The 14,766-nt window shown below is 49.8% G+C and overlaps 1 protein-coding gene across 11 annotated transcripts in view; it reads right to left on the reverse strand.

Annotated features, from left to right (window-relative positions):
- Positions 1 to 14,766, reverse strand: part of ST3GAL3 (ST3 beta-galactoside alpha-2,3-sialyltransferase 3) — a 213,500-nt gene that overhangs the window by 48,245 nt on the left and 150,489 nt on the right. For 5 of the 11 annotated variants that reach the window (XM_024985404.2, XM_024985385.2, XM_059882072.1 and 2 more), the window contains one exon: positions 2,220 to 2,282. In XM_024985404.2, coding sequence (XP_024841172.1) covers positions 2,220 to 2,282 — 63 coding nt within the window. 11 annotated transcript variants of the gene reach the window in all.

The raw sequence follows: 14,766 nt of genomic DNA on the forward strand, positions 1-14,766 counted from the left end.
CCCGGGCCCCTCCATGCTCCAGTGTATGACCTGCCAGGACTCTGGCAACCACATCCCAGGAGGACTAGACACTTTGTCCACCAGAAACTGCTGCTGTGTCCACACGCAGGGTGGGTCCTGGGAACTAACCATGCTCGGTCAGGTGCTCGCCTGGCACAGTCCATTCCGGCCGTGACTGCTCTCTTCAGGGATGGCCTGAGCCCTGTCCCTACCCCAGCTCCCAGCACTTTCTCCTCACTTTAGGAACAGGAGCTATTTCCTACAGATGAGTCCCTGAGGAAGCACAGTCAAATGGGGTCAAGATTTCTGGGTTGGGGTTGCTCCTTCTAGAATCCTAGCCCCGAATTTGGACGACTCAGTCTGCTGGTGCCACCACAGGGTCATGGCCGCCCGCCTGGCCTGCTCTGCTGCTGGATGGCTTCTGGCTGCCCTAGTAAGCAGTCTCTTCCATTCTCCACGGGGGCCTTCCGAATGTTCTCCACTCTTCTCAACCTTCTCTCCCAGCACCCTGCCTTCCTGTCCAGCGCATGGCCCCATCTCCTGCTTCTATTCTGATTGGGTCCATAAATTCCACTATACATGCCGAGTAGGAAGGGGAGGGGACTTGGAAGAAGCACATCTCGAGCAGACAATGATCAAGATGACAAGACCACTAAGGTAGTCTCTGGGGTGTCACTGTGAGAGGCACGGGAAATGGGGAGTGCTTATCCTGCATCCTTTCTGCCTGGCAGGTCACCCCTGAGCAAGTGTGAGCTCCATCCTGGGTGCCTTCTACAGGAGAAAATAAAAACCACTGGAAGGGGGAATTCCTTCACCTTTATACCGCAGTTACAAGCCCATCCATGTTCCTACCACTCTGCCCTGCTGTAGAATATGAGTCTCCCTCTGAGAGCAGAGGCCCACCCCTCCCCTCAGTGCCTGGTTGCGTCATCTATCCCATCCTTCTCCCCCAAGTTTCTACTTTCCTCTCTGTGTACAGGATCCTTCCACTGGTGATCCACACACCCACTTCACCCTCCCGACCACACCCGCCCCAACTTCAACTCCGTTACAGGCACGCTCTCCTGGGTGCGGCCTCCGCGCAGTGACCACATATCCTCGCCTCATGATTCAGCTTGATGTCAGCTGGCTGTCACCCCAACCCCTGCAGAGACACAGCTCTTGCCGGGGACTTCTCCAGTGCCAGTTCCAGTCTCTGAGCTCCCATTCCTGACTTGCCTCCGCAAGTTTCAAGCCTCTTCTTCTCAACATGTGTCCTGACACCAGACTGGGCTAGCAAAGGCCGACTGTGCCCAGCTTGATTTCAGACTCTCCTGGGAAGCCCAGACTGCCTCATCCCTGAGCCCTGACATCCCTTGCCCCCCCAGGTTCTAGCTCCCTTGCCCCTGGCAGGGCCTGGAATTGCCATGTGCTATGGCATATCCAAACCTCCTGCCGGGTCAAAATCAGCAGGGCTCGTGTGATCCCTATTTGTGTCACTCACAGGGCTTACGTACTAGAAAGTTTTCCTTAAATGTTTATGAAATAATTATCCTACCTACTGTTTTTCACTAGGCTATAATCCTTTCATCCTAACAAAGAAATTTGAAATAAGCAAGGACTACATTTCCCCTAATTTACAGATGAAGAAAGTGAGATTCAAAGAGTTTAATTTGTCCAAGGCGAGAAAGTGCTGAACCAGGTCTAAAATCTGAGGTTTCTGATTTCAAAGTCTGTGCTCCTTCTAAGATTCTATGTGAGTCCTGTGAGTGGAGCTCTCAGATACCACAAATGGATGGGGACAGGTCCCAGAAGGACATGTGGCAAGGGCCCTCTCCTACGGATACAGCAAACTGTGAGAAATGGATGGCAACGTGGGCTGGATGGCAGGAAAACTCAAGAGTTTGGTAGCCGGTAGATACTTCCACTCATACCTACCAGGTCGGTGGAAGAATCTGTTCTGGGATAGAATGGCTTAGTCATCAAGTCTATGGAAAACAAAGAGAAAGGAAAGAAACAGCTTATGTTGAAGGTCCAAGGAAGATCCCACAGGTTCCAGATAGCTCCATGACCAGACCTGGTTTGGGTCCATAAATTCCATCACACATGCTGAGTAGGAAGGGGAGGGGTGCTCGGCAGAAGCACGTCGAGAACAGACTTATGGTCAAGGTGAAAAGACCACTAAGGCAGCGTCTCTGCGGTGTCACTGTGAGAAGCACTGTAAATGGGGAGGTGCTTACCCTGCATCCTTTCTTCCTGGCAGGCCACTGCAGAGCAAGTGTAAGCTCCATCCTGGATGCCTCCTACGGGGAACAGTAATAAGACGGGACTGACCCTGAGAAGAAACCCACCGTGGTAGGGAGGGGCTTCATCATACCTCGAGAGAGCAGAGACGTCTGACTAGAGGGAACTTGAAGGTAAACAATCATCAGGTTCAAGTCCAACCATCTGACAGAGAAGAGGGATTAGTCTTGTTCTGTGTGGCTCTGGTGGGTAGAACCAGAATCATAAGTGGAAGCTGCAGAAAGGCATATTACCATATTACTGCTTTTTTTTTTTTTTAATTAAAACCCTCTAGTCGTTGACCTTCTTGAAGTGGATGGGTGGCTTCTGGAATATAAGAGCCTCTGGCTATTGGGGATCGGGGGTGGACTAGGACATCTTCATTATTCTAAGACAGGGGCTCTCGACCCACCAAGTTCAGAAAAGTGGCAGGAACCGCCTCTCCCGGCACGCCCTGGTCCCCTGCCCCCTCCTTGGGCTGCCCTGGGCTGAAGTTAGGCTCACAGTGGCAGCAGGTCCAGCCTTCAGTGTAACCTCAGGGCTGTAAGTTCAGTCGCTCCAAGCTAGTGTCCAGGGACTTTCTTGGTAGAGCTCTCTACAGTTTAGATAACTTATTTTCTCTCTTTAAAAGGAAAAACTTTAGAAAGGGGGGAGGTTGTGGGAGACTATTTCCATCTCAGTATCTGTCCCAAAGTTCTGGTGTTTTGCCAGGATGGAAGCATGGTATACACAACACTGTTAAAAATAACCCCTTGATTGAACAGAAGGCGTGGGAGAGGGGATAACCAGGCGATTTTGCTAGTGGGTGGGGGAGGTGGGTAAGGAGAGGAAATTTAGACCCAGAGACCCTGGGAAGGGTTGTGTTCGAGTAGGGTTTTGTAGACGCAAGAACCAGGGAAATACTGTCCTCGATGGCTCGTTTCCAGAGAATTGCCCAGTAAGTGCTCTGTTTTGGGTGTGCTCTAGTATATAAACAGGCTGCCAGTTTCAAAGGGTTCTCCCAGGATTGAGTCTGCCATTTTTCAGTCCTGATTGCCAGCCTATGGGACAAAGGTCAGGGAATGACGACAAGGAGCAGAAACCAAGAAAGGTTAACAATGTCAAAAACCACAAAGGCCAGAGAAAGGTCTATTGGATTTAGCTGTTGGGAGATTCTTGTGATTTGTGTGTGAAGGCTTCCAGACATTTCCTTCTATAACTAGACACTTAACGTAAATGGAATGCTCTAATATGGACTGTTCCATAACTTGCTTTTGAAAAATCCAATGGTAGGTTGTGGGATTGTGTCAGGAAATAAAATCTGACATCATTTTTTATGATCACATATTATTTCATCACGTGGACATACTATATTTACTTAATTATGCACAGCTAAGAGGCATTTATGTTGTCTCCGATTTTCTGCTATGATGAACATGCTGCAACAAGCATCACATTACAAAAACTTGTGTCCGCAGATATGATTATTTCCTTATGTTAAATACTGAGAAGAAAAATTGCTGGATCAAATGAAATCCGCATTTTAGACTTTATTACACTTTGTGTGTGTGTGTGAGTGTGTGTGTGTGTGTGTGCTTAGTTGTATCCGACTCTTGGCGACTTCTGGACTGTAGCCCGCCAGGCTCCTCTGTCCATGGGGATTCTCCAGGCAAGAACACTGGAGTGGGTTGCCACTTCCTCCTCCAGAGGATCTTCCCAACCCAGGGACTGAACCCACATCTCTTGCATCTCCTGCATTGGCAGGCGGATTCTTTCCCACTAGCACCACCTGGGAAGCCCTTATTACACTTTGCTTCCCATAATTTTCAAGAGAAGGAAATATTATTCTGAAGATTTCCTCCAATTTCTCTGGCCATTCTTTCCCATTCTCCTTCATTAGGTCTCCTTCCTATTCATCCCTTATAAGTTGATACTGCTCAGAGTTGTGTCCTTGGGTTCTCTTCTCCCTCCAAAATTATAAGCTCAAATGTCTTCCAGAGCCAAGAAGGTACTACAAATATGTTAATTGGGCCAGATGTAAGACAAGAAGGGCTGCTGCTGCTGCTGCTAAGTCGCTTCAGTCGTATCCGACTCTGTGCGACCCCAGAGACGGCAGCCCACCAGGCTCCCCCGTCCCTGGGATTCTCCAGGCAAGAACACTGGAGTGGGTTGCCATTTCCTTCTCCAATGCATGAAAGTGAAAAGTGAAAGTGAAGTCGCTCAGCCATGTCTGACTCTTCGCCACCGCATGGACTGCAGCCCACCAGGCTCCTCCATCCATGGGATTTTCCAGGCAAGAGTACTGGAGTGGGGTGCCATCGCCTTCTCCACAAGAAGGACTAGGTCATGGCAAGTAGAGAGGACAGATTGCCTAAAAGAATTCACACTATTTGAAAACACTGTGCTGGCCACATGGCTCCCAGATGGCGCCAGTGGTAAAGAACCCACCTGCCAATGCAGGAGGAATAAGAGATACAGGTTTGAATCTGGGTCAGGAAGATTCCCTGGAGGAGGGCATGGCAACTCACTCCAGTGTTCTTGAATGGAGAATGCCATGGACAGAGGAACCTGGCAGGCTACAGTCCATGGGGTTGCAAAGAATCAGACATGACTGAAGCAACTTAGCACGCGTGCATGTGCCGGCCACACAAAGCATGTCAACTTTATCTTGTAAGCTGCAGGTTTGGGACCCAGTCTACACACTTTCCCCGTACAACCTCATCTACAGCCCAAACTCCATCTACATGCTGAGATTCCCATTGCGTCATCTCTGGCTCTGACCGCTTTTCCTGGACTCCAGACTCATACACGTAACTGATTACATCTTTCCTTAAGTGTCCTGGAGGCATCTCATTATGTCCACAACCAGATTTGTGATCTCTGCCCTTTCCTCTTCTCTTAACAAAAGCCAGAATTGGAAAATCAGAAACAACTGCCCGTCTTCTCAGATTCCCTATCTCAATGAATAGCATTCCAACTTTTCCTGTTTTTGAAGCCAGAAACTTGGGAGTCATTCCAGATACTTCCCTCTCCCCAGCCATTCACACTCAGTTAATCATCAAATGAATTCAGTAGGCATAATAAGCACTTACTGAGCCAGTGCCAGGTGCTAGTTAGGTGCTTGGGTTGGCCACAAAGAGGAATGCTATGCTCCTGTCCTGGAGGGAGAGACTAATTACAGCGCCATGATCAGAAGTGGTGGTGTTGGGAGAAAAGTCACACAAGATGTTCCGGGAGAAGAGGAGGGATAGTTTGATTCTATTTCCTAAGTGTTCCTCAAAGAGCCGCTAATCTCCATCCCCAGCATTGCCTTCAGCAGGCACTGCAGCAGTCTCCTAACTCATCTCTACGTTCCCTCCTCCAGTCCGTCTTCCATATTAGGTTAGAGAAACCTTTCCAAGTAGCAAACTGGATCAAGGCATACTCTTTTCTCTTGTCTAAAACATGTCAATGATATCCCCACATCGTCTCACAGGACAGCATCACAATCCTTTTAGAATGACTTGTAAGGTCTCCCTGGACCCTGCCCTGGATGACATCTTGTCTTTCAGTATTCTAGGACGTAACACCGTGCCCCGAACATGCCACATCACTTGCAGTTCTCTGACTATCCCTGGGTGGCTCACGCTCTGAGTTTATGCTGCCCCTCTGTCTAGAACACTTGACCTATTGTTTTTCAATTGCCTAATTCCTAAACAATCTTTAAGACTTGGATAAAGTATCACTTCCTGCAAAAATTCTTCTTCTATCACTTCACCCAAAAAAGATGGCTTCTCCAGGCATTCTGTTACACACCCTCCCAGTGCTGCGGGCTTACGCTGGGGGAGGGAAAGGAACTTCTGAGGTATTTTGCCCAAGCTTCTGAAGGGGGGACCGTAACATGTCTTTACCTGGATGTCTCTGAGAACAGGTAGTGCTGAGAAAATAGGGAGGGGTAGCGAGAAAACAAAGAATGATTCCAGAAGAGATCAGGAGACAGGAAAAGGCACAGCTCTTTGGGTTCTGGTTGGACACAGCCTTGAGGGGTCCATGAACCTTTCAGGTCCACAGGCCACATATTTTGAGAAACTACTGACATGATCCATTTCAACTGCTGACACTTACAGTACCCACCTCTGCCAAATACAAAACAAAAACAAAAAAAGAAAGAAAATTCTTCAACAGAATGATGGTGAGTCACCACTCGCCAACGAGAGGACTTTCTATGGCTTTTAAATGCTAGAAGTAAATTATTAGAATGAAGGTCAAGGGGTACCGTGAATAATAACGGTGAAGAGGAGTGAACCCAGAAGTTAGGGGGAAAAAAGGGCCTCTGACATTTCTAATTTAATTTGGTGTCTCTTTTCTGCATGTTCACAGCATCCTATATTTTCATCTACCACAGCATCAACGCTATATTACATTTTGTGCTCATGTCTGACTCCCCCCTCGAGACTGGAGCTCTAGGGTAGGGTTTACGCATGACTCTGCATTCTTAGTACCCAGTAGGGCATCCAAGATATGAAAATGCTTGTAAGATAAATAATGAGGGAAGGAGTGGGAAGGAAGTTTAGGCAAACAATGAATCAATGCAATATATATAGATATATAAAATTCTTTCGTTGTGTCCAAAACATACTGAAATTGTCAAGGAACTGTCTAAAAACATATTTGTATAAGAATACTGTTCACAGCAATGTTGTTTATAATAGAAAGAAATGGGGGGAGGGGTGGAGAAAAACTAGAAGGACCCTGGTGTTTCACATTTGTATCTGATGATTCGTAGAAGCCTCAAGGTCAGTATTTCCCCAAATGAGTTCAACAGCTGCTCCCAAACTTGCCCTTCCCTTGTGGTCTCTACTTTAGACAGTAGGGCCACCATCTCCCCCGCTCCCCAAATCAGAATGTGGGGGTCATCTCTACTCCTTCCTGCCACCCTGACTCCAGCCACCTAAGGTCACTTCTCTTCCCAGCATCTCACCAATCCATCCTGTGCTCATCACTGCCTCCCAAGGGGCTCCCTCCTCAGTCCCACCTCCTCTAATCCTTTCCCCCATTCAATGTAATGATCTTTCTAGAGCACAGACTTGATACTGTCCCCCACTCAAAACCTTTGCTGACCTCATAAGGGCAGACTCCTTGGCGTGGCATTCAAGGCCTCTTCCCACCAGGACCTGTACCCTGGACAGCCCAGATTACTTGACAATGCATCGCCTTCCTTAGTGTGAGTGCCTTTCCCAGACTCTGCCTGGTCAGTTTCTAATTGTCCTCCAACTGTCAGCACAGGGGCATCTCCTCTAGGAAGCCCTTCCTGCTTGCTTAGTCAGTATAGCTGCCCCTCATCTGGGTGCGCACAGCTCCTTGGTTTGCTCTGTCCCTGTGGTCACCACATTGTCCTGTCTCTCTCATGCACTGTTTCTTACTGATCACTGTCTCCCAAAGCTCTGCATAAGGCTTGGCAGAGATAGGGTGCTTAGGGGCTGGGGAAGGGGCAGAATCTGCCTTGGGTCCCCAGGCAGTGAGGCGCCAGGCAAGCAGTCACCAGGGGGAAGGAAGTGTCCAGATGGGGATCTGTAGGGTCTGGTCCTGGCCCCTCAGAAGTGGAAGATGTGGGAGCCCTGCTCCCTGGCCCTGAGGGCACTCTCTGCCACACTGGAGCCTCTGCATGGGGCTGGGGGATTAAGATCACATGCTGCACAGACAAGTGCAATTCTAGGGGACAACTTCGGGCCAGTGTTCATTCTTTATCGTCTCTGGACTGCAGAAACAGAAACGGCTCACTCTCAGTCTGAAGCTTTTCGTGACTTGTGTGGAAGACACAGCATCAACAGCCTTTTGTTTGGGCTTGATTTGGGTGAACATGCCAAGAAGACTGGCTCAAAAGTCTTTTCAGATGTCGTTTCTATCTCGTTACAACTCTGCTCCATGAGAGCCATTCACAAGCCCGTTTTTCTGAGGCTACAAAGCTGTCAGTCTCTCAGCCCTGCCACAGCCCACAGAGCTAAGTGGGATGTTCACCCAAGACACCTAGTGTGTAGCCAGAGCTGGGCCAGCACAGGAGGTGGTGGAGAGGGCTCTCCACTGTCTCTTGCCTTTCAACCTGGCTTGAATGTCACCGGAGCCCTGAGATACAGCTGCATTGAAGGTCCCCCAGATGGTGATCTGGCACCATGCCTGTATTTTCAAACCCAGTTCCCCAGTGTCCAACACAGACACTGAACAAAAAATGCATTAAATAAGTGAACCAACAGACATGCAATTCCCAGTTATTTGTGCTTATTCGGGGAGCCCATCAAATTCAGTGTTTAGAGGGGAGAATTATCTAGAATTTAATATGTCCTTGAATACATTTATTAGACCTTTCTCATTGCTGATGCTGGTAGTGTGGCTGCTGCAAGGAAGCAAAGAGCACTGGGTCAGGGTGGGGGGCGTGGTGTGCGTGCACGTGGCAAAAGAAGGTCAGCAGGACCCCACTCCAAGCCAAAGCCTGCCGTGACAACCGCGCTCATAGACAAAGGCAAGGGCTTGGGAGCTGTCGCCAGCTCACTCTCAGTTATGAGCCACACAGGCTGCATTAAAGGTGAAAACTAGAGGACCTGGGGGGGAACTATGTGCTCTGTGTGAGGGTGACAGAGAGGCACAAAGGGAGCTGTGGGAGCCCCGAGCCGACCTCTGCCCGTGCATGTAGGGAAAGCCTCGCAGGGGAAGCACCATCTGTGCTGAAGTTTGACAGGTGGAGAATGTGAGGAGGGACCCCTAGACGCACACAAGAGACGCTGTGCTCTGTGACGTTCGAGCTGCCTGTTGTCATCGAGGCAGTGTCCTCAAGGCAGGGAATCAGGGCAAGGGCATGCCAGTCTGGGGGGAACAGTGTATGCACAGACAAAGGTATAAAAGACCATGGTTTGTAGGGCAGGGCTCCCCAGGGGTTAGGGCACCAGCCAGCATCAGTTCCCGGGTGCTCTGATAACTCCATCAGGGGTTCAGAAGACTTTTTCTTTTCTTTTTTCCCCTTTCTTTCTTTTCCTTTTTTTTTTTCTTCACTAAATTACAGGTTATCAGTTGCATCCTGTGTGGCTGAGATTGCCAAAAACCACACTTCCTGATATGTGGAGGCATTTCTGTATCAACAGATGCCAATCACCTGTGTTTGTACGCACAGTCTGTACAACTCCAGACAGCTCCCAGCCAAGACACGTCACCGGAAGGTCCTGATGGGAGTGGTGGCAGTCAAGCGTAAGGACAGAATGCAACAAGTATTGCCACTGCTGTGCATTCACTGACGGCCAGAACCACACGTCTCGTGGCATTCTCCTGACTGCCCACAAGGTAGGGGCTGTTATTCCCACTTGACAGGTGAGGAAGTTGAACCTGGGCAGGCCTAGAGGACCTTGTCCAAGGTCCCACGGCTAGTTAAGTGGTGAAGCTGGGACTCAAACCTGAGTTCGTTTGCCTCCAAGACCCAGGCTCTTTTCATTTGCCCCAACTGAGGAAGGTGAGCCCTGGCCCCATTTGGTCTTTGCTAAGATAGCAGGAATGAGATGCTGTGGTCCCGGCATGGGTACTACTGGCAAGGCCCCGAACTCAAGGGATCACTGACCTGGGGTGAAGTCAGGTGGCAAACATGCCCTTCCCCACTTTCGCAGCACAGTGTGGTTGGACTGCTTCTGCCACAGCTACAGATTTCTCTACTTCTTGAAATTCAGGAAAACCCTCAGAAAAGGACTGAAAGGTAGCCAATAAGTAGGCCTAATCACAGTCTGGGAAGAAAATGAGCAAGCTCCAGCTTTAGAGGGAACATGGTGGCTTTAGTCCTGTAGCCCATGTCCCTGCCCCGCCCCCTCTGCATCCAGCTCCCAAGCCCTGCCTGCAAGGGGCTAATAACTGACAAGGACAAGACCTGCTGCTCACAGCAGAGGTCGCCCTGGGGATCCAGAGGCGGGGCAGAGGATGACTGTCCTTCCTTTCTCCCTTGGGCAAACGCTTCTCCAGGTCACCCCTGCACCCCTACCCTCTATGCAGCTGTGCCTGTGTGGACAGACACCTCACCAGCCTGTAGCCCCTGAACCCTTTGTTTCCTCCCTATAATCTCCTTGAGGGTCAGTGGCTTTGTTGAGCCTGCTGGAGACCGGGCTGGGTCAAGGGCCCCAGTCTTCTAGCCGAACTGTCTTTCCCCACAGCCTGGGGCGTGGCCTGCTGAGCCTGCTGCCTCTGGCACTGCTCTCCATCATGCCTCAGGAAGAGCGGGCTACACCAGAGGCAGCTGCTGACCACATTTTTATAAAAGGTCACTGCCCCCGAGGCCTTCCTTCCCCACATGGGCTCAGCAAGCCTAATCGAACCAGCGATCACTCTCGCTGCATCCTCCCTGGGGGTGGTGGGGGGAATGGAGACAAGCCCACTGCGGGGAGGGGACCTGTGCGGGCAGCGGCCTCTGAGCAAGAAAAGAAAGACATGGTCGTCCTGGCGGCCGCTTAACAGAAGGTTCAAAAGGTCCTAGGGGCAAGCTGAATCAAGTCCTGCCTGAATCCCTGTTGCTGGTCCTGGGGGCTTGCAGGAGGGTGGTGGGGGAGATGGGGAATGAAGCAGAGACAGCCGTTTCCCTGGCCAGAACCCCACAGATGACACTGCCCCTGGACACAGGGGACCACGGATAGTGGGGATGATAGGCACAGAACCATCCCTCATCCAGCCCCAGAGAGCCGGTTTCTGAGCCCAGGCCTCCTGTACCTGCCTTGCCCCATTTGGGGGTCTCACTCCATTTGGCGGTGTGCTTCCTGGGGCAAGCTCTGCAGCTGGCCCCTGGCCCAGACACTCTCGAGGGGCTGAGCAACAGAGTTCAAGGTGTTCTTCCGTGTTTTGCAACCATCTGTTTTCAAGTTGTGTTGCTGCAGGAAACTTCCCTGTACCAAGCTCTGGGAACGTGGGGAGGGAGGATGGGACTGTCCCAACATGAGAGGCACAGAGATGTCATGAGGTCAGCTGTCAACAGGCCTGCTGGTTGTGATGCTGTCAACAAACAGGCTTGTGTTTCCCCCACGAGGGTCTCCCATGAGTAGAGACCAGGTTACCCAGCCCTCTCCATGTAGCCCCGGACAGTCTTGTCCACCTTCCCTCTGAGCTGTGTATATGGGTCATTTCCTTTCTCTCCCTAGCCCAGCCCTGAGCCTGGGTTCCATGCATGGCATAGGGGCAGAAAGCTCACACGACAGGAGGCAGGCATCAGCTGGAGTCTTCCTTCTACCTGGGAGCGGTGAGGCTTCAGCCCTGCTTCTCCTCTCCAGCACTAGCTATGCGTGGAGGCCAGTCACCGTGGGGGAGCAGATGGAGCCCGAAGAGCCACAAGATGCTGAAACCGCCACCGCCGGCCTGCTCCCCAACGCTGCAGGGCAGAGCGTCTCCCTCCGCCCCTCCCGGGACTTGTGTGGGTGGAGCTCAGAGTCGGGCCCGCCTCCCGCTGAGTAGCCAGGGTCTGTCTGGGCTGCTCCAGTCCTGGAACCTTGAACAGTGAGTGGCCAGGATCACGTTCTGTGCTTTCGCCCGCTTTTGCTCCTCACAGGCAGCAGAGCTCCCCACGTGAGGATCTTGTACCTGAACTAAGAAAAGCAAAGCTGCTAATCTTGACAAGATCAATCTCCAAATACCACAAGAATGCAGCCTGCCGGTCTGCTCTCACCAGGCGCTGGGCTACTAAGCACTTCTAAGGCTTCCTGCTCTCAGGCACAGCCTGGAGCTGGGACTGCAAGGGGAAAAGCTGCTCCCACCAGGGTGTCTGACTTGCTTCTGAAGCCCCATCTTCCCGGGGATAGCCCACGCATCCCCTGCCCCACGAATCCTCCGGGTCAAACTGTCATCGCCCAGCCCTGCTTAGGGGCCTCCTCTGCGCCTCCACTCAGGACCCGCTGTCCTCGCCTCTCCCAGAGCACATACACCTGGCTGTGTGTGTCCAGGTGCTGCTTCCCTTAATCCTGGGGTCAGTGGGTACAGGGGAAGAAAGGGAGGTCTGGAGAGATTATGCCAACCAGTCCTATTCACTTTCAAAGCCTGTACTCTTATCACTATAGTCCATGCTTCTCAAACTACCTGGGAAGAAGGACCAGTTTTTGTTTGTTTTTAAAATTTTTATTGGAGTATAGTTGTGGTATTTGCATATGTATATGGAGAAGGAAATGGCAACCCACTCCAGTGTTCTTGCCTGGAGAATCCCAGGGACGGGGGAGCCTGGTGGGCTGTCGTCTCTGGGGTCGCACAGAGTCGGACACGACTGACGCGACTTAGCAGCAGCAGCAGCAGCAGCATATGTATAACTGATTCACTTTGTTGTGCTGCATTTCAAATTTCAATTCTGTCACAGAGTGATCCTTTTATAAAATATAATAAAAATGAATCACTATAAAAATTAAAACACATATAAAATATAAGAAGCCCCATTTTAAAATTGTTAGATGACAAATGACAAAAACTTAACTCTAATTGCTACAGACCTTTCTAACACTGTATTTTCAGTTTCTCAAAAGTCTTTGTTGTAGACCAGTTCACACACTTCTGATTCCAAGACACTTAATAGGCTCCCTACTGACAGATACCTGCTGGGGCATTCTGCCAAGGACTCTCGGTAGGAGAGTTTGAGAGGGGATGAGACCTAGCTCCTCAGGTCCTGAATTGGGGCAGGAGAAAAGACACGTTCTGATAACATCAGGAGTGGTGAGCAGATGGAGGCCTAGCACTTTGTCTATGATGTATGAGTTTATAACCAGAAAAAAATCTCACCGGGTGGGTCTGCAGCATTTACCTGTGCAAGAAGTATACAGGTCCTTAGTCATCTAGAGCAAGAGATTTCTCCAAAGAAAACAACTCTAGCCATGTACTACAGATCCACCTATAAAGATTGGAAGATAGAGCAAAGAGGAAGGAGATGAGGGTGTAGCTACAGGGCATGAGTTCCTGGAAAGGTCAGGAAGCAGGGGTAGGTTGAGACCAGAAGTGGAGCTACTTTATTTTTTAATAAAAAAAATTTTTTTCCCCTTTTTAGCCATGTGGTTTATGGGATGTTGGCTCCCCAACTAGGGATTGAACCCCTGGCCTCAGCAGTGGAAGCATGGAGTCCTCACCACTGGACCCCCAGGCAATTCCCAGAAGTGGAGTTACTTTAAAAGCAGATCATGGATTGGTTCCCAGAAGAGATCAGAACAAATGTCACTTAGGAACACCTGGAAAAAAAAAATTGACGGCAGAGAAACCAACAGGACACAGATGGTAGTTCCTTCAGCTACAAGCTGGTGTCCAGGTCAAGGACAGGCATGTAGTCTGTCCAGCTCAGGCAGGACTGTCAGCCCTTGAACACTCCACAGAGAAGCTTTAGTTACTGAGCACTCTGCTCTTTCCAGAAAGGCCCAGCATCCAAGGATTTCACTGCAGAAGTACCTACTGAAGATACTTACATTCTCCAATCAAAAGGCATCTGTAATCCCCTATAGGTTCACGGTTCAGAGCCATAACTCAGGACACAAGGTGGAATTGATGGGTTTGGTTCCTGGCTCTGTGTTGTTGTGACCTTGGGGAGGTTATAGTTTTTTCATCTGTAAAGTGGGCATAGCAACATTTTCTCCACAGGGCTACTGTAAAGATTAAATAGGCAATGAACATACAATATTTAGTACAGTGGCTGGATAAAGCTGTGGATGCCATAAAACTGTGATATTTTACACACACAGGCTGTCTGTGGCTGCCAATGGAGTGTAAGCCATAAAGAGGAGAGATTTTAAGTGTCTTACATAATGCTGAAGCTTCTGGCACCTAGGAGAGTATCTGGTGCTTAGGAGCTGCTCAATAAAGATTTGTTGAATGAATGATGTGGTAGTTATTATCATTACGTTTACTATAGGATGGGCTTCCCTGGTGGCTCAGCCATAACGAATCTGCCTGACAATGCAGGAGACATGTGTTCAATCCCTGGGTTGGGAAGATCCCCTGGAGAAGAAAATGGCAACCCACTTCAGTATTCTTGCCTGGGAAATCCCATGGACAGAGGAGTCTGGCGGAGTACAGTCCATGGGGTCACAAAAGAGTCAGATCCTACTCAGGAATTAAACAACAACTACTTAGGACAGTGGAGTCCACATGGCAGCTTCTTAAGGGACGAGAAAAACCTAAGTACGATTAAATAGTGATATGAAGGAGTCAGTAAGCAGAATGAAGATTCAGGTTTCTAAAGAGAGGTTGGGGAATCAGTGCTCAGGGGAACGGCCGGACTTCTCTATAGAGAGTAGACCTGTCAGGACTCGATGACTAACCGGATATCTGATTTAGAATGGAAGGAGAAAGAATCACACCCAGATTTCGGTGACAGAGTGAATAGTGGTATCATTCACCGAAATAGGCAACATGGGCTGATTAGAATGATTGAAAATTTGGTGAGTTGGATACATTGACTTTGAGATGCTCAAGAGTCATCCAAGTGGAGCTGTTCAGTAGGAAGTTGGATATTTGGGTCTAGAGATAGAAGAGATCTGGGGTCCTAACCGATTTGAGAGTCACCAGCACATA

Source organism: Bos taurus, chromosome 3 (genome assembly GCF_002263795.3).
Source record: "Bos taurus isolate L1 Dominette 01449 registration number 42190680 breed Hereford chromosome 3, ARS-UCD2.0, whole genome shotgun sequence".
Classification (NCBI taxonomy): domain Eukaryota; kingdom Metazoa; phylum Chordata; class Mammalia; order Artiodactyla; family Bovidae; genus Bos; species Bos taurus.